Source organism: Cucumis melo, chromosome 9 (genome assembly GCF_025177605.1).
Source record: "Cucumis melo cultivar AY chromosome 9, USDA_Cmelo_AY_1.0, whole genome shotgun sequence".
NCBI classification, from domain to species: Eukaryota; Viridiplantae; Streptophyta; class Magnoliopsida; order Cucurbitales; family Cucurbitaceae; genus Cucumis; species Cucumis melo.
In genome coordinates this window covers 18789005-18815848 of record NC_066865.1, presented here as the reverse complement: position 1 = coordinate 18815848, position 26844 = coordinate 18789005, and the positions used below count along the sequence as shown (strand labels likewise).

The 26844-nt window shown below is 37.2% G+C and overlaps 1 protein-coding gene across 3 annotated transcripts; it reads right to left on the bottom strand.

The window, feature by feature from the left end:
* Positions 1-52: 52 nt before the first annotated feature.
* LOC103504079 (protein ACCUMULATION AND REPLICATION OF CHLOROPLASTS 3, chloroplastic) lies at positions 53-26638 on the bottom strand. 3 transcript variants are annotated; one of them, XM_008468518.3, is made up of 16 exons: positions 26135-26629; positions 25844-25902; positions 24574-24638; positions 17376-17510; positions 17158-17206; positions 13565-13677; positions 13411-13482; positions 10401-10511; positions 9563-9744; positions 3038-3322; positions 2863-2942; positions 2347-2729; positions 1515-1619; positions 1292-1429; positions 434-600; positions 53-328 (listed from the first exon to the last, which is right to left on the bottom strand). In XM_008468518.3, the coding sequence occupies exons 1-16, from the start codon at positions 26470-26472 to the stop codon at positions 256-258; spliced, it is 2355 nt and encodes a 784-aa protein (XP_008466740.1). In that variant the 5' UTR covers positions 26473-26629; the 3' UTR covers positions 53-255. The 3 variants fall into 3 exon arrangements, with proteins under 3 accessions (XP_008466740.1, XP_008466745.1, XP_008466748.1); XM_008468523.3 differs by having other exon boundaries at positions 24586-24638; XM_008468526.3 differs by lacking the exons at positions 53-328; positions 434-600; positions 1292-1429; positions 1515-1619 and adding an exon at positions 1824-2248 and having other exon boundaries at positions 26135-26638.
* Positions 26639-26844: the final 206 nt, after the last annotated feature.

Genomic DNA, 26844 nt, shown 5'->3' with positions numbered 1-26844 from the left:
GAACTACATATATCTGTGTACCGATCTTTACGTTCTATTGCTTAGTTGTTGATTTTGTGCAAAGCTAAAATCCATGCAATAAATCAGGATCAATGTACATATTATACATCGTTTCTATGATAATCCCAAAAGAATTTGAAATCTGAAACTGTGAAAGAGCAAGAAAAGTGGATTAGTTCAGAAGCTACAGAATGTACAATTTCTAGGAGGCGATTATCAATATGAAAACAGAGACAATAATAATGTATTTGTTATTTATGCAGTATCAGCACCGGAGTCCAAATTCTCACGTCCCATAAGATAACCTTCATTCCAAACTTCTATATATCTGAAATTTATGTACAAAGAAAGGGTTAAGAGGTAGAAATAGTAATAATACAATGAAAGATGAGGAGATTTATTGTATAGGCACTGAATAGGAGAAAATACCAACCTTGAACCATCAACATTAATGCAAAGAAAGTCGCCATGACGCCATCCATCTTGGAAATGACCAAAAATAACATCACCTGACTTTGAGTAAAAGCGACCTTCTCCATAAGCCTTTCCCTTCCAGAAGTTTGCAAACCACCGATCCCCTGTGTGGAAATAAAACCAGCCCTGGCAAAACACATTGGGAATTGTGTCAGTTCAATGAAAAGCTCATGTACAGCAAAATCACTTCAAAGACGTAATTCAAATAGTGTATTTCAGGTAAAAGAAAGAGCCCATAATAATTTGGGAGAAAGGAAACAGTTTTGGTCTAAAAAGAATCAATGATGTATTAGACACCAACCAAAATGGATTGGATAAGTCGTGTGGTGATGCCCTTTTGTTTATATGAATTTTTGGTCGAAATAATAAGTAAAATAGCCACCTAATTTCATTATATATATAATTAATAACCTAGTCATGTGGTCATTGACTCTGATGGAAAAATGTTCTCAGGAGCCAACTATGAACAAAGTTTCTTGATCTTTGGGAGTAAAATTTAGGAACTCGGAATCGTTTTTTCCAAAGCTGCATCCTTTCCAGATAATTATTATCCAATTAAAGGTATTGTTTAGACCACACTTACCTTAGAGCAGGTGGATAGAAAAATGTCGTATGTTACCAACATGTCATATTTCCAGATGCAGTGAAATTGGGAGGAGCATCTCGTATTCTAAGTTTAAATTAAATCGGAACACCAAAAGCCCACTTCCCAAGAGCTTAATGCATATTTTTAATATTGTGGCATGCACAACAAAGCATTTTCAAGATGGAGATGATGATCATTTGGAGTGAACCAAACAATAAGAATAGCACAAACCTTTCCATGCATGACATCATCTCTCCATGATCCCTGAAACATATCTCCATTGTTGAAGTAGACTGTTCCTTGACCTGATCTCATACCATATCGCCACATACCATCATATATGCTCCCATCTTGAAGAACTAGACGGCCCTGTACATATATAGTCAAAAAGCAGCATTCCATAAAGGTCGGTATAAAATAAGTTTGCAATTGTCTTCTATGTCAAGGACAGTACCTTTCCTTCAGGGAGCCCTCCTTGGCAGCGTCCCCTGTAAACGCCACCTCTATACTGCAGCTCCATCACAGGACTCCACTTTTTAGGTGAATCTCGCTCGGCTTCCTGAATGTAACATGACCATCTTAATTCTAATTTTTGGATTCAGAAAGCTCAATAACGGTAAAATTTTGGTAATGGCGAACATCTATTAGCTGAGAGCTGTTAAAGTCAAATAGATACGTTAATGTATTATAGAAGGAATTCAGAATAGATTCTTGAACTTTTATGAACTACGTGGCATGATCAATTGATGTAAGTAGAAACATGTTAATTCAATTGGACTTCACTCAAATCAATTGCATATAGAAAATGTATCACAAGATACCAATCTCATCCAAACCAATTTAGAAATAATTCTGCTTATTGGCATCAATCAAGGAAGAATTATAATTACAAAATAATTTATCAATGGAACAGAAAAAAACTCAGACAACGAATGACTTCCCAGACCTTCTAGGATGAACCAGGGAGTGCAAACCACTAGACAACGAAAGTATCCAAAAAGACACCACCACAAAATATAAATATCAAGCATAAGAACAATGCAAGAATAAATGATCTTGAGAGTTTGACACTCTAATAGAAAAAGCAGCAGTAGATCAAGTGTCTTGGCTAAAAAGGATTTGCAAAATCTAGCATGATTTGGCCTCCAGCGTCAGTTAATAGGGTGTTAAAAGAGGAAAACAAAAGCCCTACACAAAAAAACACATGGACACAGTCAAAGATGCACAGATGTCACTTTAATTCAAAATATGGATGAAAAGTGAACAAGCTATAAGAAATACATCACCAGCATCGATGCTGCACGAACAGACAAAAGTCCTTGCTTCTTAGGAATGTCAGCAGATTTCCCTTTTAAAAATGCAGATGAAGTATCGTAAAATTCCTTAATCACTTCTAAACTTGCATCAGTCAATGAATTCTGAGACGAGAATATGGAAGTACTAATTGAAGCTTTAGATTTCTTCTCATATTTCATCTCTGGATTTGGCAAGGCTTTATCTTGGACCTCTTCCGAAGGTCTCACTCCGACTGGGAGGTCAAATATGCTTATATTGTCAAGTGCAGAAGCCAACTCAGCATCAGCAGCTCTTTCTCTGGCCCACTGCTGTGCGATCTGATGTCCTGGACCCAAATTCCATCTATGGAGCGGATCTCTGCGTAAAGAAGCTCCTACAAAATGGATTGAATTCAGAAGCTAGAAGTAATATAAGCAGTGCTCTCGATTATGTTCCATGTCCCAAGTGATACCACCTATTTGTGCATAAAGCAAGATTTAAACAAGAAATTCCACTGTAGTGCTAACCTCTACTAATTCCACTGCTAAAGGGCAAAGAAGAATTCACGTCAGTTTCTAATAGTCCAGCCTCAAGTTGTTCAGAATCACTGTTTCACCAAAATTTAACAAATTTATCAGGTACCAACGACAAGTAAAGGAAGAGATTTGGAAACTGAACAAGCTCAGAATAAATGAATTATACCTAGAACTGACTAAATCACTGCCATTGGATGTTGTTTGGCAATTTTCAGGTTCTGTGCCATGATAAAAATCTTTATCTATGCCCTCTGAAGCAATTTTCGTTACGTCCACTTCAGAGTCTGATGACTGTCTTACGTTGGAAGGACTTGCATCTTCAGGCATATCACTTTTCTCGGCTTCCATATATGGTTCTTGAGGCTTCCATAAAAGCTTAAAAACCAAAGGGAAACGCTGGGCCAATCTAGATAAAATGCTACTATTTTTCGAAGATTGCTGCTTTGTCGAACTGGAATCCATACGACAGTTACACTAAATTTCAATCCATAAACAATAAAGTAGGCTTTAATTTCAATCCATAAACAACAGAGTAGGCTTTAATTCATCCTTCCTATCAGTTCCAATTATGTCATTCTTGCAACAAAAAAAAAAATTATAAACCAACTAGCAAGATGCCACCTTTAAAACGGGATATGTCAACAACGGAACAAGAAAAACTACAGAGAAATGATTCAACTATAAATAAACTGTAGTTTAACAATCAGTTTGAAACTAGAAAAGCTTTATAAACAAAATTGGAATATGAACTTAAATTTGGAGATCGAATTATTAGTTTTGTCAATTAATTATGTCTAAAATTTTAATGTACTAGAGAATAGTGAAGATGTGTACTATCACTATGGGTATAACACTAAGCAAAGCACATGGTAAGAGAACCCCAGAAAGAAAGCCCAAGAAAAAACTAGAGTAGCTCAGATAACTTTTCAGCCCATCTGACATCAACTTCCTTGAAGAATCTCTGAAGCCAAGCATTCAGAATTAAGTTGACTCCCAGTCTAGTTATGTAGGCCAAAAGAAAAAAAGCAGTGCGCTTTCATCCATGACGAAGGCACCCAAACATGCACTGATGCGCTGTCGAGCAAGCTCTTGACTGAAGACACTCGCACAGGCACTTCAAGAGGTAACTTAATGATTAGTTATGGGAAAGAAAATGGTGCTGAATGGGATAGAGCTGTGGGGCCCGTGGGAGTGGAATTTGAGGAAGGTTATAAAGAGTATCATTTAGGTCTTTTTGAGGTTCGGTCATCTTTTATTTTATTTGGTGTAAAAGCTGCTGTAGTCTCTTGGGATTCCCAGCTCATTGTGAAGGGCTGGTATGTTTTTTCTGGTATTTGTTCTTGTTTTCCTTACTGTTTGAGACTGTTTTTAATGCTATTTGGCTCTATATTATATAACTAGCAAAGTGCTGCCTCTGTTTCTAGACATTAGTTAGTTGTTTAGGTGTTTTATTGTTAAGAATCTTAACAAGTTGGTATCAGAGCCTCGGAAACTAGGGGTTACTACTCATGCAATGGCTCAGCGTGTGTTAGAGGAAAGGATGGAAGGAACAGAGAAGGAAGTCATGGGTCTTAAAGAAATGATGCTGGAAATGTAGAAATCTATGGATCAGTTAGTAGAAGAAATGAGAGAAAATCACAACTATAGAAAAAGAGAAGAATCAGGTACTTCTGATGATTCTGTGATGAAACTGAAGGGAAAAATGGAAGAGTTCGATGATACTAATGAAGGAACTCAAGGAACAGTGGACCGAAGCAAATACAAGAAGCTGGAAATGCCCATGTTTCTAGGTGAAAACCCTGAATCTTAGGTTTACCATGCAGCACACTTCTTTAAGATTAATAATCTGCCAGAAACAGAAAAGGTGAAAGTGGCTGTAGTGAGTTTTGGAGGTTGATTGGTATAGATGGAGCCACAATAGAAAGAAGATCGAGTCATGGGAAGACCTCAAGAGTAGAATGTTTGAGTTTTTTAGACCTCAAGGGTGGGTAGGACTGGTTTAGAACCAGCACTCCAAGCCGAAGTCATTAGTAGACACCTACAGACCCTGGAACAATGTATGAAGGAAGCTCAATTAGTGAACGACCATAACTTGGCTTTGAAGCTTGCAAGAGAAGAGCTGGGTTGCTAGAACATAAGAGTGGAGAAGGCACCAGCAGCAAAAGAAAGGGAGGGAATGATAAAGAAGCTCACAAGAAAACTGAATTTCAAATGAAGCAAGTGACTATACCCATCAAGGGCAGCTACCAAAAGAATGAACCCCATAAAAAGATTGTCGGATGCAGAATTTTGTGCTAGACTAGACAAAGGATTGTGCTTCAGGTGCAATGAAAAATATTCCCATGGCCATAGATGCAAAATTAAGGAGAAGAGGGAACTAATGCTTTTTATCTTGAATGAGAAAGATGGCAATGAGGAAGAAGATCAAGAGTCAGTAGAACTGAAATAGTTGGAGCTGGCAGAAGGGGCTGAAATTGAGCTTAAGACCATCATGAGTCTCTCATCGAAGGGCACCATGAAATTGAAGGGTATTGATGTATAAGTGGTGGTTTTAATTGATAGTGGAGCCACTCATAACTTCATACATAAGAAAATAGTGGAGGAAAGGAAGCTGCCAATGGAAGTAACTCTTTTTGGAGTCATAATTGGACATGGAACTCGATGCAAGGGTCAAGGGATATGCAAGAGAGTAAAACTTAAGTTGAATGAATTGTGCATTGTGGCAGATTTGTAGGTAGTTGAATTGGGCAATGTGAATTTAGTTCTCGGTATGCAGTGGCTAAATTCCACTGACACTGAGAGTTCATGGTCATCCTTAACCATGATGTTTTGGGTTGGGGAAAGACAAGTGGTTCTCAAAGGGGATCCTACGCTTATTAAGGCTGAATGTTCACTTAAAACCTTGGAAAAAACATGGGAAGAAGAGGACCAAGGCCTTTTAGTTGAGATGCAATTATGTGTGGTTGAAACCGAAGAAGACTATGATGAAGTAAGTACAAATCAAAGGTGATGAGGAAGATCTTGATCAAAGCTTTGCTAGAAAGATATAGTGACATATTTGAGATGCCTAGAGAACTACCTCTTAAGAGGAGCATTGATCATCACATCCTTACGTTGCTCGAGCAAAAACCCATCAATGTTAGGCCTTATAAATATGGTCATGCTCAGAAAGAAGAGATAGAAAAACTGGTGACAGAGATGCTCCAAGCAGGGGTGATTAGACCTAGCCGCAACCCCTACTCCAGCCCGGTTCTATTAGTAAAGAAAAAGATGGAGGGTAGAGGTTTTGTGTGGATTATAAGAAGCTGAATCAGGTAACGGTATCTGATAAATTTTCAATCCCTGTAATAAAAGAATTGCCGGATGAACTACATGGAGCCAAGGTATTATCAAAGCTAGACTTGAAATCCAAGTACCACCAGATTAGAATAAAGGAGGAAGACATTGAAAAGACTGCTTTTAGGACTCATGAAGGCCATTGTGAGTTCCTTGTCACGCCGTTTGGCCTCACCAACGCACCAGCCACCTTCCAATCTCTCATGAACCAAGTATTTAAACCATTTCTAAGGAGATGTGTATTGGTTCTTTTTATGATATACTTGTTTTTAGTGCTGATATTACTGAGCATGAGAAACATTTGGGAATGGTGTTTACGGTCTTAAGAGATAACCAACTATTTGCCAATAAGAAGAAGTGTGTGATAGCACACTTAAAGATTCAGTATTTGGGGCATCAGATTTCCAGCAAGGAGGTAGAAGCCGATGAGGACAAGATCAAAAGCATGGTTAATTGACCCCAACCCAAGGATGTGACTGGATTGAGGGGTTTCCTAGGCTTAACGGGGTATTATAGAAGGTTTGTGAAGGGTTATGGTGAAATTGCAGCCCCATTGACTAAACTCCTAAAGAAGAATGCATTCAATTGGAATGAAGAAGCCACATTAGCTTTTGAACAATTAAAAGCTTCCATGACTACCATACTAGTCTTAGCCCTACCGAATTGGCCTTTGCCCTTTATTATATAGAGACTGATGCATCAGGCTTTGGTTTGGGGGTCGTGCTGTCACAAAATGGACATCCAATCGCTTTCTTTAGCCAGAAACTATCCTCGAGAGCACATTCCAAATCTATACATGGAAGGGAGTTGATGGCTGGGGTACTTGTTGTGCAGAAGTGCAGACGCTACTTATTGGGGAGGAAATTCACCATTATTTCTGATCAGAGAGCTTGAAGTTCCTATTGGAACAAAGAGAAGTGCAACATCAGTTTCAAAAGTGGTTAACTAAGCTGCTAGGGTGTGACTTCGAAATTCTGTACCAGCTAGGATTGCAAAACAAAGCAGCTGATGCTTTGTCTAGATTGGAACAGACGCCCGAGTTGAATTGACATGGAAGTGGTAGAAAGCGAAGTACAAAAAGATGGGGAGTTGCAGAAAATTATAAAGAGGTTGAAGGAGAATTCGGAAGAGGGAGGAAGATATCAATGGGAGAATGAGAGATTGTTGTATAAAGGAAGGGTAGTTATCCCAAAAACATCCTCCTTAATACCAAACCTGCTGCATACCCTCCATGATTCCATTTTAGGGAGCCATTCGGGTTTCCTAAGAACTTACAAAAGAATGTGGGGAATTACATTGGCTAAGCATGAAAAACGACATCAAAAAATATGTTGAGCAGTGTGATATTTGTCAAAGGAATAAGTTTGAAGCTACGAAGCATGCTGGAGTATTGCAACTTTTGCCAATTTTGAAGAAAATACTAGAGGATTGGACCATGGATTTCATTGAAGGACTACCCTTGGCTGGTGGGTTAAATGTCATCATGGTGGTGGTTGATCGGTTAAGTAAATATGCCTGTTTCATAACTCTTAGACACCCATTTTCAGCTAAACAGGTTGCTGAAGTGTTCATTGATAGGGTGATTGGAAAACATGGAATCCCTAAGTCCATTATGTCGGATCGTGACAAGATTTTCCTAAGCAACTTTTGGAGGGAACTATTTGCTATGATGGGAACCATATTGAAGAGGAGCGCGGCTTTCCATCCCCAAACTGATGGACAATCCGAGAGGGTGAACAGATGCTTGGAGACATATCTAAGGTGTTTTTGCAATGAGCAGCCGAGTAGTTGGGATAGATTCATACCTTGGGCAGAATTGTGGTATAATACCACTTTTCATGCTTTGGCAAAGGCAACCCCTTTCCAAATGGTTTATGGTAGACCACCCCCTCCTCTACTATCCTATGGGCACCAGCAAACTCCCAATAATGAGTTAGAGACAATGCTGAAAGAGAGAGACCTAGCCCTTAATGCCATAAAGGAAAATCTGTGTACTGCACAAAACGGAAGGAAGAAAATGGCTGATCAAAAAAGAATAGAGCTCAAATTCAAAGTTGAGGATGAAGTGTACTTGAAGTTGAGGCCATATAGGCAGCATTCTCTGGCTAGAAAGAAGTGTGAGAAACTGGCACCTAGATACTATGGACCATATAGAATCAAGGAAGAAATTGGGAAAGTGGCCTATCGCTTGGAGTTACCACTGGAAGCAACCATCCATGATGTATTCCACATCTCACAACTGAAGCTGAAGTTGGGGAAACAGCAAGGAGTGCAGCATCAACACCCCATGCTGACAGAGGAGTTTGAACTCCTATTATGACCAGAAACGGTGCTCAATATCAGATGGAACAAAGAGCTAGGAGCTAATGAATGGTTGGTAAAATAGAAAGGGCTACCCGAGGTTGAAGCAACTTGGGAATTAGTTTTCCAAATGAATCAACAATTCCCTACATTTCACCTTGTGTCCTCAAGAATTTAGAGCCAAGGGGTAGTGTAAGGTCTCCTATAATTAATACCTATAAAACGAAGGGTAAAGAGGTAACTTAATGATTAGTTATGGGAAAGAAAAAGGTGCTGAAAAAGAAGACTGCTGGGGATAGTGCTGTGGGGCCCGCGGGAGTGGAATTTGAAGAAGGTTATAAAAAGTATCATTTAGGTCTTTTTGAGGTTAGGTCATCTTTTGTTTTATTTGGTGTAAAGGTTGTTGTAGCCTCTAGGGATTCCTAGCTCATTGTGAAGGGCTGGTATGTTTTTCTGGTAGTTGTTCTTGTTTTCCTTACTGTTTGTGACTGGTTTTAATGCTATTTGGCTCTATAAATACATAACTAGCATAGTGCCTCTATTTCCAGCCATTAGTTAGTTGTTTGGGTGTTTTATTGTTAAGAATCTTAACAAGAACTTAAAGAGGACAAAGTGAGGAGAGGATAACAAAATCATGTCGACTGCATGACCAATCTAAGAAAAGTTAAAAGAGGACAAGTAACCTCTTCACTACAGAATTTTCTGGTATGTTTGTAATCAATTGATCAAAAACATCTTATTTTCTTTAAAGAAATATTCCAAAAAAAAAAATTAAGGGGGGCAATTGCTCCATGTTTTAAAACTTCTTCAGAGAGTTCTATCAATAATTTCATATGCAAGTTATCGCTGGACACTGATTTAAGCTCTTTCACAAGTATTAGAGGGTTGACAAGTGCATCATGGATTCATGATCCACGTTCAGTCTTACTAATGTACATTCATTATACAGACATCAACAATTCAAAAATTCGACAAGTTCTAACAAGTGATTAGAGATTAAAACACACACACACACAAAAAAAAAATAAAAGAGCTTGAAGAAAAAGTATATTACCCAACAATAAGGACGGTTGTCATGAGAAAGTTGGGCTCCATATTTAGATCCTGAATTATGGATAATATAACTTTTCCTGTATATGTGGTAACTTCACGAAAAGTTTTCAACAGGGTACTTTTATCATTGTCATCAATAATACTTGAGCTTGCCACGATGCATACAACCATACCTTTCAAATCCTAGTGAAAAATTGAACAGTATGAGAACAATGGTTGATATATACCCATGGAGAAAATGGTTTATCATACTGTACTAAGGCTTTCAGAAGTTAAGAATACTAGTGATGAATAATCAATACATGAAAGCAAAAAGATCCGTTTACTCCTATTATGAAATTTTAATTTGGGAAATAAAATAGATGGATTTTTAAATGTATTGAGAATATGAAGCAAGTATCCATACTCTCACTTTTACTCATATATTCCTTGGATTTCAACTGAAGACACCATCCAAGTCTATTGACATTCAGTAATCAGAAATTCTGGATCCAATAACTTAGTGACATACATTGATGATGAATAAACGTGATATAGTGCATACATTTCAAGAGAAAATAGTCCTAGGGAAACCCGGAAACATGTCATGTGCTGCAACTTTAGAGTTTAAATTGAATTAATTTCTAATTTTAAGAAGTCTAGGATACATATACATAATAAATTTGGGCTATACATCAAACGGATTTAATAGTATATAGATAGGCATGGAGATCAAACCTACTAGATAACAAAGATTCAGAAATTATAACTGAAGGACAAAGACAAACATTCAGATGACCGTGCTTTTCCTTTTGTATAGTTCAAGTATCCAATTTCACTTGCAAGCTTCCCAGCCATACCTTTAAATGCACAGTGAGGAAAGGGCAGTCGTAAATTGACTTTAAGATTGAAGTTCGGAAATTATGGCCAGCTCCAAATCCAATCTTTCCTTCTTTAAGGTTCTCCAAAATCTGAATATCGCTGCAATAACCTTACTAAGGAAAGAATGCAACTTTTGAACTCATAAAACAAAAGGAAATAATAATTGGACATTCAAATTTGCCTACAACTAACAAAAACAATTAGCTGTAGAGATTTTTTTACACGTGGTAGCAATTTCATCAAAATTAGAGGACTTGATTCTGCAGGCAAAAGACTTATCGAGAAAATAAAAATATGGGATGCAAAAGGGTTCCTAGAATTATTTGTATGTTTCCACAATCAATCCATAATAGAAAAGATATATTATCTTCTTTTTTCCGTTAAGTCACCACCCAACAAAAAAAATTTAAGTTAACGAGTTAAGAAAATTTAATTATTATCAATACTTCAATAGTCCCTTCACTTGCGGGATTGAAAATTTTTAAAGCCTCGACAAATGACAGTCAATATTATCTAGTCACTTGTGAGTTTGAGAAATGGTAAAAAGGATCAAGAAATGAAAGTCGATAATAATTGAAGAGGAAACGACACTACAATGGTTCAAATACAACACTTCCTGCTCTAATACTAATACCATATTAATTTTGAGAGGATAAAAAATATATTGATTGCGAAATAAGTGCAGTTTAGTTTAGATTTTTTTATAATGGAAAAAGACCTAATACAAATATGGAAAAGAATTAAAGACAATAAATACCAAATATTTGACAATTAATATTTACAAAAAAACATTTATAAATAGTAGAAATTCCATCCTCTTTAATGAAAACAAAGCTTTCATTAACATAAAGGAAGGAAACAAATAAAAAAAAGATAATGAAAGAGGGAAAGCCCATTATAGAAATCTATACCAAAAAAAAAATGAAACTAGAGTTTACAACCGTGAAAACAGAAAACATATTAGAAACAGGCACTTGAAGAGAGGAATAAAACCAAGTCATAGGATTCCAAAATTCCCCTAAAGCCCTCTGATAATGAGGAAGTAACAATCTGAAAGAATTTCTTTTTTCTTTTTTTCTTTTCTTTTGTTAATAAAGAACTTGTCATTGAGAAAAAAAATAGAAAAGAAAAATACAGACATGAGCCAAACTAACAAAAAGAGGCTCCAGTCTTGATTATGCAGGCATAGTTTCTGATGCATCGCTAACGAGTCTGTCTAAAGAATCCATTGATTACTGAAAATTCTAAAAATCTCTAAAAGACTTTTTGATGCAGGACTGTTAAAAATATTGAAAATGCTAAAATAATAAAAAAAACATAGTTATTAGAACGGTAAGTTGAGAGGAGGGAGAGAACTAGCTCTCTCTTATTGGCTGGAAGTGTAAGGCTTAGGGCTATCTTTGAATATCAATATCAACAGTAAGGAAACATCTTACATATCAATATCAGAGCAGTAACCCTGAGGAGAATCGGAAAAATGGCCCAAAAGCGGATCGAAGAAAAGTTACAGTCGACCGATCAGGAGATTATAAGCATAACAAACATGTCAAAAGGTCACTGGGTATAGAGGAAGGAATAGCAGCGCTGTTGAAGATGGTCCGTCACTTGGAGCCAAAGTGGCATTACTAAGAAGCAACTCCGGCATGTCAGAGGTGGTAAGTGGTTCTGCAACTAAGAAATTGGTAGGAGAAGGAGAATAAAAGGTCAATGTGGTGGTTGAACTAACTGTGGTCAAAGCCATTGAGGAATGATCGCAGCAAGTTTAAGAAAGTAGAAATGCCAGTATTCAGGAGAGAAGATCTAGACTAAAGGCTCTTTCGAGTAGAGAAGTATTTCCATATCCATAAGCTCTACCTACACAAGCATATTATTATATATACTGACCATATTCACTCCCATACATTCTCTCAATGGTCCCCATCCCAAATAACTAACTTCCACTTTGCACTTCCTTTTTTACCCTTCCTTGAGTATTTCAGCCGTATTGGAGGCCTAAAAGACTGTCCAAAAATCAACTTGTCAGTAACTAAACTAGCAGTTTGTGGATAGCTGGATTTAAAATAGCCATTGAAGGTGTTAGGTACCCGTTAGCTGCACACAGAAAACACACAAACAATTCCAAAAAGGATACCCAAACACCAAAACAGGGATATCAGCCTCATTCTGTTCTAGTTATGTATCAACAAGTAACACAAAAGTTCAAACAACTAACAAGCCAAAATATCACAAGAACAGAGCAAACACGAGATAATGGAAATAACAAGGAAAACAAAGAAACCAGTCAGCTATTCGGGAGAGTTTTCTCTCCTTCAAATGAGCTCTCCCTCCCAAAAAATTCTTTCCTCCACACTGAATCCTGAAACCCTATTCCTTCAGCAGGTTCCTACATGCAGAATATTCTTCAGCTGGTCCCCTCCCCACTTTCTACTTGTCAAATCCCCTCTTACGCTTCCTTTCAGACACTTCCATCATGGTGTTCTCGCAGAAGGCTTGTTGGTTAGGAAAATCCACACATCAAGGTGGCATCAAAGCTCCTCACGAAAGAGCAGATGGTAGGAAGAAAGTTTCCATTGCATTCTAGACTCTAAAACTTTTGAGCAGTAAGTTTGGCCCTCCGTTGGAAGTCTTTCTCCTTCTCTTAGCAGTTCCTTTGGCAACGTGTATAAAGTTCTTCGGAGACAGTTTTGAAGCAGCATTCTATTCTCAAATGATTTCTGAAGTCTTGCTCCCTCGTGGCTGCTTTCAGTTGCTTCAGCTGCTATCATATCTCTTATTGGTGTTCTATGCCTATACACTAGAGTTCTATATCTATACAAGATGAATATAAGCAAAGGTCCAAGATAAGTATCCTCTCTCTGGATCTTTTTATTTTTACTTTTTTAACCAATAATCTTCGTAAACAGTCTCAACTAAGAATATAGTGATTAACATAACCAAGAGAGACAAAGACACCAGAAGCAACCAATTTAAAAAATTGGGGAAACTTACTTCCATGACGTCCATAACACCAAGCTCTTTCAAATCATTTTGAGGTTCATCTACAAACTTTATTATCATCTCCTGATATATTCAAGATATAATGCGTCAAAAGAAAACAGTTGAAATCTTAAAAACAAATGAATGACAGACAAAGTGAACTTACAGACTTGACAATGGACATTGAATTTATAGCCAACAAGACAGCATTATTTGCAGATCTCACAGCATCGTCAAGAGTCACCAAGTCCTTTTCAAGTAGTCTATCAGTGTCAATATCTGTGCATGAAAAGAAAGGATAAAGTGGTCATAGTTTTCCCTAAATGAAACTAATCTTTGGTTTAGATCACCCTTCCCAAAAGTTACGCTTTCACCCGGGGAAGTGAAAGAATGGGCAAGGGCAGAGGGGCGAGAGAAAAAAAAAAGGAAAAGGAAGTTCGGCCCAAACTACACAAAGGACTTCAATCCAAAAGAACAAGACCAAACCCATAATAACAAAAAGGCTTAGTGACCACTGACCGACCCCATGAGGAGACATTAAACCTAACCACCCCCTCACCCAATATCCCTAAAAAAAAGTCTACTATTTCTCTAAGCTAAACTCAGAAGCACATCCCTAAAAAAACACGAAATGATCTCAACTAATGACTCCAAAGGAATTGAGCAAACTGAAAATTCCAAAACAAAATATCAAAGGCGTGTTTGATAGAGAATCCAAATTTTGTTTCAAGTTTCCGAATTTACTGAATTCAGTAGACATGCTGTTAAGATACCACAAGATCTGACTGTTCTATTACTTTCAACAAAGGATTATAGCCCAAAACTAGAGAACACTTCAATCAAACAGTAAACAATTTCCTCGTTGAAGTGTTAACCAAAAGAACAACAAAATACAATAACCGGAATGTCTAACGGACACAAACTCGAAAATCACCAAAACACAGCCGAACACAAGAAAATAAAAACCAGAACAAAAGAACCTGGACTCTATTCTCTCCTCTGCAAAGGAGCCTGCAGCCTCTTCCTTTTTCTCCTCCAAAATATCTGTACCTCTTCTGTTCTTCTCTGCCCCTTTTAATTACCCACTACTAACTAACTGTGGGCCCCTCCTGCTGGTCCCCTATCTCCTTGCTTTCCTCCCTTCCACCACGTGTATTCTTCTGGTTGGTTTCATGGATATGCTTTCCCATGCCACTTGTTTCTTCCTCATTGGTTTCATGTTTTTTCTTACTTCTCCTATTATAAGTAAATAGGATTGGGGCCTAGCACATGCATTTGGTAGACAACCTGGATTATGTTTCTAAAAATTGTTTTCGGGTTTTGTGATCCTAACAGTGAAGATTCTGAAAACAACAATTTTATGTTTTCGTTGTATCCAAGGTTCGAATTTTACATTTTAAAATGCAGAATTATATTAAATACATATAAAAATGTTTAGAAATACAATATATCAACTTATAAACTCATTTCCTTCTTTTAAATAAAATATGTATTATGTAATGTATTATAAATTATATAATACTACAAAATAATAATTATATAAATATTTTATGTTAAATGATAATTTTTTTTAAGAAATGTTAACTTACAAATTTGGTCCCTGTGGTTTCCAAAAGATAGAATTTAATCTCTATAATTTGGTAAAATCATAGAAAATAGTCCCTTTCGTAGGGACTATTTAGGAAGGTCTTCCAAACCATAAGAACTATATACGAGGTTTTATCAAACTATAGAGACTAAACTCTTACTTTCTCCAAACCATGGGTATCAAAATTTGCAACAATTTTTTAACTATAAATTATATTCATAAATAAACTAATGATAGTTTATTGTCAACTAAATCTTAGTGGATAAGCAAGACTAGTTTTATGTGATTTTTAAATATATGGTATCAAACACATTTAAACATTTTTTTAAAATTAGATTCCAATTTTTTAATCTATCGCCAAACACATATCTGAAAACATAAGGAACAACTTTGCTTTCATTGAATCTTTTGTTTTTAAATTTCTGTTTTCATATTCTCTACCAAACAATCTCTAAGGTCCTCGTGCCGTACACAAGCTCTAAGGTCCTCCTGGTGCCGCACACAGAAAATGCACCATTGCATGAACAAAACATAGAAAGAATGTCTCTAAACACAGGCACCTTAACTTTCTTTGGAATTTTAACCTTCAAATTGAAGAAGAAGTGAAGGCAATAGGGGAGGGAGAAAGAGTAAATAAGATAGGCAAGGAAGACTATCAAGAGAACCACCTAAAAACAGGGAGACCAAATACTAACACCTCTAGCTCTAGGAATCCCATGTTGGCCTCAAATAAGAGAAAGAACACCTGTCACTTCCAATACCTCTCTATCAGACAAAGGGCATGAGAATGAGAAGCCTAAGGTAATCAAAGAAGAACTGCCTAACCTCTAAAAAGGGGAGACTCAAACCACAAGATGCAACTCTTATTCGAAAGATGGTAAATCACTGAAACAAAGCACACAAAGGCTTATCCACTACCCAACTATCCTCCCAAAAATAAAAATTTGATCCTTTCCCAAGAATAATTAATAGTGCTTTTTTTTATATAAGGAACATTTCATTAAATAAATGAAATAAAAGGGGAGACCTCAAAGCACCTAAAAGTGATTACAAAAGAGACCAAGAATAATTAATAGTGAACATAAAAATAAAAGAAAACCTAGAGGAAATAGTTATCCAAAGGTTTTTGCTAAGGTCCCTCAAATCACTACGTGTACCCCCCTCAAAAGGATGAGAATCTTCCTACTAGATATTTGATAGACCTCCAATAATTCATCAATATACAAGAAGAAATAAGAATAAAGAGAAGAGGCCAGCTAACCAACAAATAACCAAAAATAGTTAGTTACTGACTAACTAAAAAGTAGGGGACCACGAGTAAAGAGGAAATTATAAATAGAGAAACAGAGAGAAGGAGAGGCATGAGTATTTTGTAAAGAGTCTTTCTGTACTTCCTTGAGAGATGGGAAACAGATTGGTGAGGGAGAGATTGTACTTACTGAATTGAATTCATCATTCAATTCGAGTTCTTGAATGTAATACAGTATTACTATAAAGCAATAAAGGTCTGATTTCATACCAGAGTTCTGTGTTGGAATTTGAGTCCCAACAATATCCCTCTTCTTTTTAAGCTATCACCCTAAACCATAATGTGTTCAACTCCATGAGGAAATGCAACTACTTCACCTCAAAGGTCTCATTACGTAGTATTAAGCTCCCAATTCCCAAACCTTTTAGATCCACGGGCTTCAACTCCTCCTCCCACTTGACCAAGTGGTATCCTCCCTCTGCGAAGTATTTCACTTTTAAGGAGGCTTCGACGCCTCCTTAAAAAATTAGATACATCCAACTTACCTTCCACCTTCACATTCCACCACAAGGGGAAGGACGCCTTAAAAGAAGGATGGTCCGACCAAAAGTTATCAAACTTGAATGTACCACCACCCACAAAATCCTACTGGAATTAAGACTCTGATGGGCCAATGATCAAAGTAAACCTAGGCCCATAGCTAGCTTATCTAAGTTTTGGAAAGGATTCTGACCAGTCCTTGGAGAAAAGGAAGATCCCAGTGACCAACTCTTCCCAAAAGGATATTGAACCCTAGGCTCCTAGCAAACAATGGCAGGATCCAAGGACAAGACATACCACCCCACCTTTTCAATTTAAGTTAAGAAAAATAAATACATAAAAGTTCAAGTCTTTAAAGTTCCCCCACTTAATCATAACTCACCGATTAAAAAGCTTGTATGTTCCTTTAGCCTTCCTACCAAATGTTTAACCTGAAATTTACTTTGATCATTAGTAACTTTAGAAATAATATCTTATGGATGCACATCAAATGCAGTAACAAAATTTACAGATATATGGAAAATAGAAAATTTCTACAAGTTGCAAGATACATGATTATTACAAGGATATTTTTAGCATAATCTGCATGCCATTCACTACCTCATCCTGGCGCCTTTTCCCTTCAAAGCTAAAAGGCTTTAAGACAATTGTAACCGTAAATCCATTTGCAGATCTTATAGTTCTAAGCATATCAACAGCTGCTAAGTAATCAAAGCCATATCCAGCACTAACCACCTAAAAATGACAAAAATAGAAATTGATGGAATAATTAGATTAAAGATAATGTGAATTCCATGAAAACCCTACATTAAGACAATCACAATATTTTGGCCTATGATAAAAAATGAAAAAGTCATTCTAAGTTTGCATAGTTTTCTAAAGCTCTTGAGGCAGTAGATCTAAATGAGGAAGTAACAGAAACTATATTTTCTTAGATTTCCTCCAGAGTTATCTCCATATCTAAGGAGTTTTTTTGTCATCCATGCTCCAGACAGATTCCAAGTAATGGAACTTTCCACAATATAGACCTGCAGAAGTTCCTAAAGACTGTCAGGAAAAGAGAGGAAAAGACTCAAGTGCCATAACAGCCAATCAGCTGTACTCATCCTACAAAGCATGCTCGTGCAGGAGCAACCATATAAATGAGTGGCCTCTCAAGCTCATTTACATAAAATATATCAGTTCAAGCACCTTCTAGGGCTGCCTTAGAACTTAAGAACGCGGTTGTACAATTATATTATAGATCATGTTCAAGTAAGGTAGTTCCACAAAGGACCACATAGCCAGTAGATTCTCATTCGAGCTAACCTTCAAAGGATAACAGACCAAAGGCTAGCTTGATTGTCCCACACCCTTGCTGAATACTATTGTAAATCTCATTTTAAAAAAAAAAATACTCACCAAAGCATGAGAATATGAAAAAAAAAACGATTTGAAAGCAATATTATAAAAAAATAAAGGCAGCATTGAGGCTTTTTCTCTTAAAGAACAGAGTGTAAGCCACAAAAGATTTGAGAGTGCTGCTACTTCTTTGGGATGTAAATTTGCAACACTTCCCATGTCTTACCTAGGATTTTCTTTAGAAAAAAAACTCCAAGAAAGTTTTAGAATTTTGAAGCCCAATAATAGAAAAGAGGCTAAATTTGGTTAGATGGAAAAAGAAAATTGCTTTCAAGAGGGGGCAGATTAGACTCTTAGTTATTTGGTTCTTTCTAACCTTCCTTTCTATTACAGATCTTTATTCCCACGCCCAAGAGAATGGTTCTTTAACTTATGAGAAAAGTGAGATTATTTTGGGGGAAAGTATAGGGAAGGAAAATTAGAACACTTCACAGGGTAGCACATATTTTCCAATCCCTTGAAGCGTGGTAGTTTTCAATTTGGCATATTTAAGGAAGAAAAAGGAGGCTTGTCTAGCTAGCTAAATGGTGAAAGAGGCTCAATCTATTAAATGCACGCCAAGAAGATTAGCTAAGGAAAAAATTAGCCCCAACCAATTAGATCTGCACCTTTCTGCCAAAGTTCCTCTTAAGAAATTGTTAGAACTCTAATTCTCAAGATGAATAATACTCTTTATTGATTCAATCAACTATGGAGATGGAAGAATTGAGGAAATCTCAATTCTCCTTACAATTTCTTCTGCGCTTCTCTCTCTCAAGAAGTTGTCAGAAAACTAACACTCACACAAGAATTACATGCCTTTCCCGCCCAAAAGAAATCTATTTATACTGTCCCTCTCACCAACCTACTTATATCCCACGTGCTCAATTGAAAAAAATATATATTTCTTCCTTCTACTGTACACATGCTTAATAAGGGGTCTAACATTACTCCCCCTTTCAAATTCACCTTGTCCTCAAGGTGAAAAGTTGGGTATGATAATTGCATTTCATCATAGGATTCCCAAGTAGCCTCATGCTTAGGTAAGCCTTCCCAACTTACCAAAACTTCCCATTGTCCAGCCACAGTCTTTCTGTACTCAACAGCCTCTTCCGGATTGGATTTCCACTCATAATTCTCATTAACAAACTGAATAGTAGGCTGTAAATTCTCATGTTGTCCAACTAACTTTCTCAACTGCGACACATGAAAAACAGGATGAATTTTAGTACTGTCCGGTAACTCAAGGCGATAAGCAACAAATCCAACCTTCTCTACGATTTTATAAGGACCAAAAAATCGGGGCGAAAGCTTCTATTTTCGTTTCCGCCGCAGAGTAGCTTGACGATAAGGGCGAATACGCAGAAACACATAATCACCCACACAATATTCTACATTTCGCCTTTTACAATCCGCATACACTTTCATTTGCTCCTGTGCTAAGCGCAAATGTTCACGCAAAGTAATCAAAATAGCATCCCTTTCCTGCAACATCTCCTCCACAGTTGAATTCTTAGAAAGGGTACTTCCATAGGACATAATAGCAGGAGGTTGACGATCATAAACAATCTGAAAAGGAGTCATCCCGATAGCCCGTTGGAAAATGGTGTTATACCAATATTCCGCCCACGGAAGCCACCTCACCCACTCCTTAGGCTTTCTATTACAAAAGCACCGTAAGTAAGTCTCCACTCCTCTGTTGACAACCTCAGTTTGGCCGTCAAATTGAGGATGATAGGCCGTGCTCCTATTCAGTTTAGTGCCCGATAAACGAAACAGCTCAGTCCAAAAATGACTAAGGAAAATCTTGTCTCTATCCGACACTATGGACAAGGCAAAACCATGCAGCCTCACAACTTCTTTCACAAATAATTATGCCACCAGCTTAGCAGTAAAAGGATGTTTAAGAGGAAGAAAATGTCCATATTTACTCAATCGATCCACCACGACCAGAATCACTTCAAATCCGCCAGATTTCGGAAGACCTTCCACAAAATCCATTGAAATATCAATCCATATGGATTGAGGAATATCTAACGGTACTAACAACCCGGCTGGAGACAAAGCTAACGATTTATTTCTTTGGCAGGTTAAACACTCTTCACAGTGTTTTTTAATATCCGCCTTCATCCCATCCCAATACAGTTCACCGGCTATTCTCTTATAGGTTCTTAAAAACCCAAAATGTCCCCCAACCACTAAATTATGGAAAGTGTCTAAAATAGCTGGTATTAAGGAAGAGTTCTTTAAAATCACCAAATCGATCCTTAAACATCAACATCCCATTCTGCAATGAATATTTGCTGCCGGCTGGTTCCTCAAGTTGTTCAATTCCGTCGACAATTTTCATGAACTTTGGGTCTTGGAAAACCACTTTTTCAATCACCTCCAAGTCTAAAGTTATCGGAATTGATAGCCCAAACAGCTGTACTTCAGTCGGTTTTCTAGAGAGCGCATCAGCCGCTCTGTTTTCTGCTCCCGGTTTGTAAACAACCTCAAATGAATACCCTAAAAGTTTGGCTCTCCATTTTTGATATTGGAGTTGAATTATCCTCCGATCCAGCAAAAACTTCAGCGCCTTCTGATCAGTTTTCACTTTAAATTTGCCTATCAACAGATAAGGACGCCATCTTTGTACAGCCAACACAACAGCCATTAGTTCCCTTTCATACACTGGCCGAACTCAGTCTCTGAATGCCAATGTATGGCTATAATATGCTATCGGCCTCTTATCTTGAACTAGAACCGCGCCAACCCCAAAGCCAGATGCATCAGTTTCGATTTCAAACGGTTGGTTGAAATCTGGAAGAGCTAATATCGGCAGAGACAACATCGCAGTCTTCAGTTTGTCAAAGGCTTTGGTTGCTTCTTCAGTCCATTTATACCCTCCTTTTTTTAACAACTGAGTTAAAGGAGCAGCAATAGCTCCATAATTGCGCACAAAACGGCGGTAATACCCCGTTAAACCCAGAAACCCTCTGATTTCTTTTATATTTGTGGGCTACGGCCAATTTGTTATAGCTTTAATCTTCTCCGGATCCACTGCCACACCTTCACCAAAGATCACGTGGCCCAAAATACTCTATTTTTTTCTCAGCAAAGTTACATTTCTTCTGATTAGCATATAACTCATGTTGCCGCAAAATCGACAATACTTTTCCCATATGCAACACATGATCAGCCTCATTTTTACTATATATTAGTATATCATCAAAGAACACTAATACGAATTTTCTCAAGAATGGCTTGAAAATTGTATTCACCAAGGCTTGAAAAGTAGCCGGTGCATTGGTTAGCCCAAATGGCATCACCAAAAATTCATAATGACCTTCGTGCATTCTAAAAGCAGTTTTCTCTATATCCTCATCGCCCATTCTGATTTGATGATATCCGGACTTCAAATCAATCTTTGAAAACAAGGATGCACCACAAAGTTCGTCAAACAATTCTTCCACTACCGGAATGGGAAACTTGTCCGGAATAGTTGCATTATTGACTGCTCTATAATCAACACAAAAACGCCAACTGCCATCCTTCTTCTTGACCAATAAAATAGGACTAGAATAAGGGCTGGTGCTAGGCCTTATTACCCCAGAATTAAGCATTTCTTTCGCCAATTTCTCCATCTCTTCTTTTTTATGAAAACCATAGCGATACGGTCGTACATTGATGGGATTGGTTCCTTCCTTCATACGTATCTGATGCTCTATTTCTCTTCTTGGAGGTAATTTTTCCGGCCACTCAAAAACATCCTTATACTGTTTTATGACAGAGCTAATCGGGCCACAATTCAGGACTTCTGCACTCTTCAAACAGCAGCCATCATTCTCCAAAGCTTCCACTTCTATTGATCCACATTCAATTAGGAACCCTGCATCCTTATCACCCTAGTTTTTAATCATGTTTTTAAGGCTGATCCTTGCTTTCGTCAAACTGGGATCTTCCTTAATATTTACTGATTTTCCGTCAACAAAGAAAGTCAATGACAAATTTTTCCAGTCCACTGTAGTTACTCCTAGGGAATAAAGCCATTGCATTCCCAAAATAACATCGACACCTCCAAGATCCAAGGGCAGGAAATCTTCTATAATCTTCCGGTTCTTCAGTTGCACTTCTAATTTCTCACAGATTCCTTTGCCTTGTACTGCAGCTCCCGATCCCAAAATCACCCCATAATGTGATGTTTCTTTGATGGGTAAAAGAAGCTTCTTAACTAACTTTTCCGACACAAAGTTATGCGTCGCACCACAATTGATCAATATGATCACATCCTCCTCAAACAATTTACCCCTTACCTTCATCGTCCTGGGATCATTTAGTCCTACTACTGAGTTGATTGATAATTCAACAACAGTAGTAATATCCTCATTAATTTCTATTCGGTTCAATTCTTTTTTTTCTTCTTTATCTTCTTCAACAATTTCAAATTCTTCCTTGTCATTTGTCACCACGAACATCCTCAATTCACGATGCTCCTTCATTTTACATTTGTGGTCTGCAGAGTATTTCTCATTGCATCGGAAACAAAGACGTTTCTCTTTCCTAGCCTGAATCTCGGCATCGGGCAGTCGTTTATATGATCCTTCTCTTCGGGTCTCATTGGAGCCAGAACTCCTCAGAGTGATAGTACGAATAGGAAATGAAATATTTCCTTTATTTCCCCAGTCACAATACTGGAAACAGCTTTACCATTCCCATTGACTTGTTCGGTCACTTTCTCGCCAGAGTACCCATTCAATTTGGCTTCATTTCTAAAGATTTCTCTGTTTTCTACCAATTGTGCTACCTCCATCATCTCCGCTAACCCTTTCGGTCTACAAAAAGCTACTTCAGCTCTTACCCATGGTAAAAGGCCATTCATAAAAGTATCTTCAACTACTCTCTCAGGCAAATCAGATAATGGTGGTACCATCTTATCAAATAGATTCCTATATTCTTCTACTGTACTTTCTTGTTTAATTCTCAAAAATTGCCCACAGATCGTTCCATCCTTGCTAGATCGAAACCGTATTAATAGTCTTTCTTTCATATTAGACAAACCGGTAAATTTATCTCTCTCCTCCTATGATCTATACCAGTTTAACGCCGGACCATCGAAACTGACTATAGACACTAGCATTTTTTCAGACTCGGACAATTTATGAATTTGAAAATACCTTTTGACTCGAAATAACCAGGAATCCGGATCCTCCCAAGTGAATACCGGCATCTCGATCTTTTTAAAATTGTTTCGGTCGTGGTAACCATCGTCGGCATCCTGTTTTTGCTCATTTCGGTCAATTCCGAAATTTCGGTCCGATCTTGCCATTTTACTTGAAGTCACTTCGTTTTCCTTCCTTTGGCTTTCTCAATTTCTTTTGCGACGGATTTGGTCATTTGTCCACTCATCGCAGACCATTCCCTCGTACTCGTCTCCATTATCATGAATAACAACTGTTGTTGCATTTCCGATTGGAGTCGCATCAAATCGATGCTCTTCGCAATTTCGCTCAGGCTTAGTTCTATCGCCGGCACCTTACTCAATTCTTTCTTCATTCCGGCAATTTCTTGGTCGATAAATTCCAGTCGTTCCTAATTCAAGTCTGAACCATGTTTCTTCTATTTTACGGATCTTTGCTTTGATACCAAATGTTAGAACTCTAATTCTCAAGATGAATAATACTCTTTATTGATTCAATCAACTATGGAGATGGAAGATTTGAGGAAATCTCAATTCTCCTTACAATTTCTTCTGCACTTCTCTCTCTCAATAAATTGTCAAAACACTAACACTCACACAAGAATTACATGCCTTTCCCGCCCAAAAGAAATCTATTTATACTGTCCCTCTCACCGACCAAAAGAAATTACTTCCCACATGTAATTTCCCGTCCAAAAGAAATTACATCCCACATGCTCAATTAAAAAAATATCTATTTCTTCCTTCTATTGTACACATGCTTAATAAGGGGTCTAACAGAAATATCCCAAAACTCCCCATTTTATATCGTATTTGTAACCCAAACTACGATTTTACATACTTCTTTAGGAAGCATAGTTTAATGAAATATTAATCCCCTCGTCTAAAGCACCCAACTATGTGATATCTTTAACAAGATTCTTTGTGTTGCAGATTTGAACCGCTTTCTCTGTAATATTATTCTGTCATAAAATTTTGCTGATTGCAAGAAAAAGGCCAAGAAAAGATGAACTTGTTATCATAATAGGCAATGTAGAGTCAACCTCACATACTAATACTTGATTGTCTCCTCTTAAGGATCCCCAAGAGACATCATAACTCATGAAGGAATCATAACAAACCAATCGATGTCTTTAGAAAGAAGAAAGGCAAGCAATCAAATTCAGAACATTTGGGTCTGAATGCATAAATATTAATTTCTATTGAAATAAAGGACTTTTAGGTAAGAAATGTACAAACAAGTATAACTGCCTTCGGACATGATAGTAGTGACAGTGGAACGTCAATCATCCTTGGGGAGTAATCTGCAAACATAATCAAAATACATCAAGGATTATTATATCTCTTTTAAGCTATTGTCTCCCAAGCTCTGGGTGTGAGTATGGAAAAATATACTGTTCAGACGTAAAAATTAATTGTTGCTACTAATTTGATGAGTGGATATTGATACAAATGAAGAAAATTAAGCTTACTACAACAAAATGTTATAAAGAAAGAAAGAAATGACGCAAGGATACGTCTACCCTGATCTTTAAAAACACTAGGATCGATAACATGATAGGAATTTGAATAGACAGTTAGGCATTATTTTAAATCACCAATTCAACCCAGAAGCTTAGATGGGTGAAGACAAATTTAATATCAATTCTAACGCACCTCTTCACTTGTGGACTTGAAATATAAAGGAACAACCAGCGAGTGGAAATTAGCATTAATTAGGGAGGAAACAACAATGCAAGAGCTTAAAAACCGAACCTTGAACATAAAACCTTCCTGAACCACCTACTCCGAATCCACCTTAAATCACCAATTCAACCCAAAATATTAAGCTGATGGGAGAAGGCCAATTTAACATACTATCTAACACTACCTGCCACTCCTCTCGCTTATGGGCTTGAAATATAAAAGATGACCCAATAATTGGAAATCAATATTAATTGGTGAGGAAACAACAATGGGTCTTGAACACATGATCTTTTTAGGTCAATTGGTAATTTTATATGGTATAAGAGCAGAGGATGTCCTGGGTCCAAGCCCAGGCAATCTTGTTTCTTTCCCCAATTAAAGTTGATTTCCACTTGTTGGTTCTTTCAAAATATTTCAAACTCATAATAGAGGGGGCGTTTTAGTGATATATAATTAAATTTGACTTTACCCATTTGAGTTGAATTGGTGATTTAAAATGTTATTTAAAACAAGAGTGAAAAGAGGACATTTGAATGGCGTGTGTGTAAGGAGTAGTAAAACATAAATTCTCTTCCGATTTCTAAAAAAGATAAGCTAGAGAATTGGGAAACTTACAACATCTGAGAAGACTTCAAGGTGTACACTTAAGATAAACACAATTCTCACTCACATATTGGAATTTCAAAGTGAACTAATTTATTAAATGGTAAAAGCTACTTTGAGGTGTCCCAAAACTCAAATGCATGTACTGGTAGAACAGCCTATCCTGTATGGAAACAGCTTAAAATGGAAGATCAAACGCTAAAAGCGTAAAAAAAAGAACCTTTTTCAACGAATCTCTGAAGTAGCTGGACTTTTGAAGAATCATGTCTTACAATCTGCCTGCAAAAATTTTAAAAACCAAAAGTAAAGAATGAAATCAATTTCTCCACACAACATTAAAACTTCGAAATTTCCATAATAAACTTTCAATAGTAGCTAAAATAGTGAGACCCATTGAAGGTTTGCACTATTTACAACATATGGCAACTCAACTAACAAACATAATTCTAAAAGCAAACCAATTTCTTGCTATCATTGTACATAACTAAGCAAATAAACTTGTCGAAATTACCAAAATCGCAGCGATGAAGTCCTAAGAGCCGACTCGAGACAAAAATCAAGTACGGCTTCCTTTCTACTGCCAATGCCAATAACCTCCACGAACTCATAATCATCCCAGATATCCCTCTCATTGTTGCTCCTTCCAGAAGCATTGGATAAAGAACCGTTGGGAGTAGTATGCAGAAATGGGTAGGAATTACGATATTCGGCGAACCTGAGAAACATCTTCCTGCGGTGGAAGAAGAGGCTAGGGGTTGAAATTGAAGAACAAGGACATGGGCATAAGGAAGAACGGAGCAAAGGGGGAAAGGCGTTGGTTACGGGAAGCTCCATTATGAGTGGCGCCATTGCTAGTGTTTCACCATTACTCAGAAGATGGGATGAAGCTGAATCGTCATGGTGACAAAAATACGTTTGAACATGGAGTGAGCTTCGAAATTTCTGTCCCAAATCAACTCCACCGGTACTACCAAATATTATTATTTGACGAAATCTTTTTTATTTTTTGGGCACAAATAAGAACGATTTTTTATTTTGAAAAAGAAAAAGTTTATGAAATTAGGAACTTTGTTTAGTAATGAAACTCTTTCCTGAGAAATTATTATTGTTATTATTTTGAAAGAGAGAAGTTAATCTATTAATTGTGAAGTAAGCTTATGTTATACAAAAATGTCCCTTCACTTCTCATGTTGCCTCAAAATTATCCCAAAATTTTTCAAA

Excerpts from the sequence above, each read along its gene's own strand:
- LOC103504079 (XM_008468518.3), bottom strand. The coding sequence starts at position 26,472 with ATGGCGCCACTCATAATGGAGCTTCCCGTAACCAACGCCTTTCCCCCT. Across the intron at positions 25,903-26,134 it reads ACTTCATCGCTGCGATTTTG|GCAGATTGTAAGACATGATT; the intron begins GTAATTTCGACA and ends AAATTTTTGCAG. Across the intron at positions 2,730-2,862 it reads TAGCAGTGGAATTAGTAGAG|GAGCTTCTTTACGCAGAGAT; the intron begins GTTAGCACTACA and ends TCCATTTTGTAG.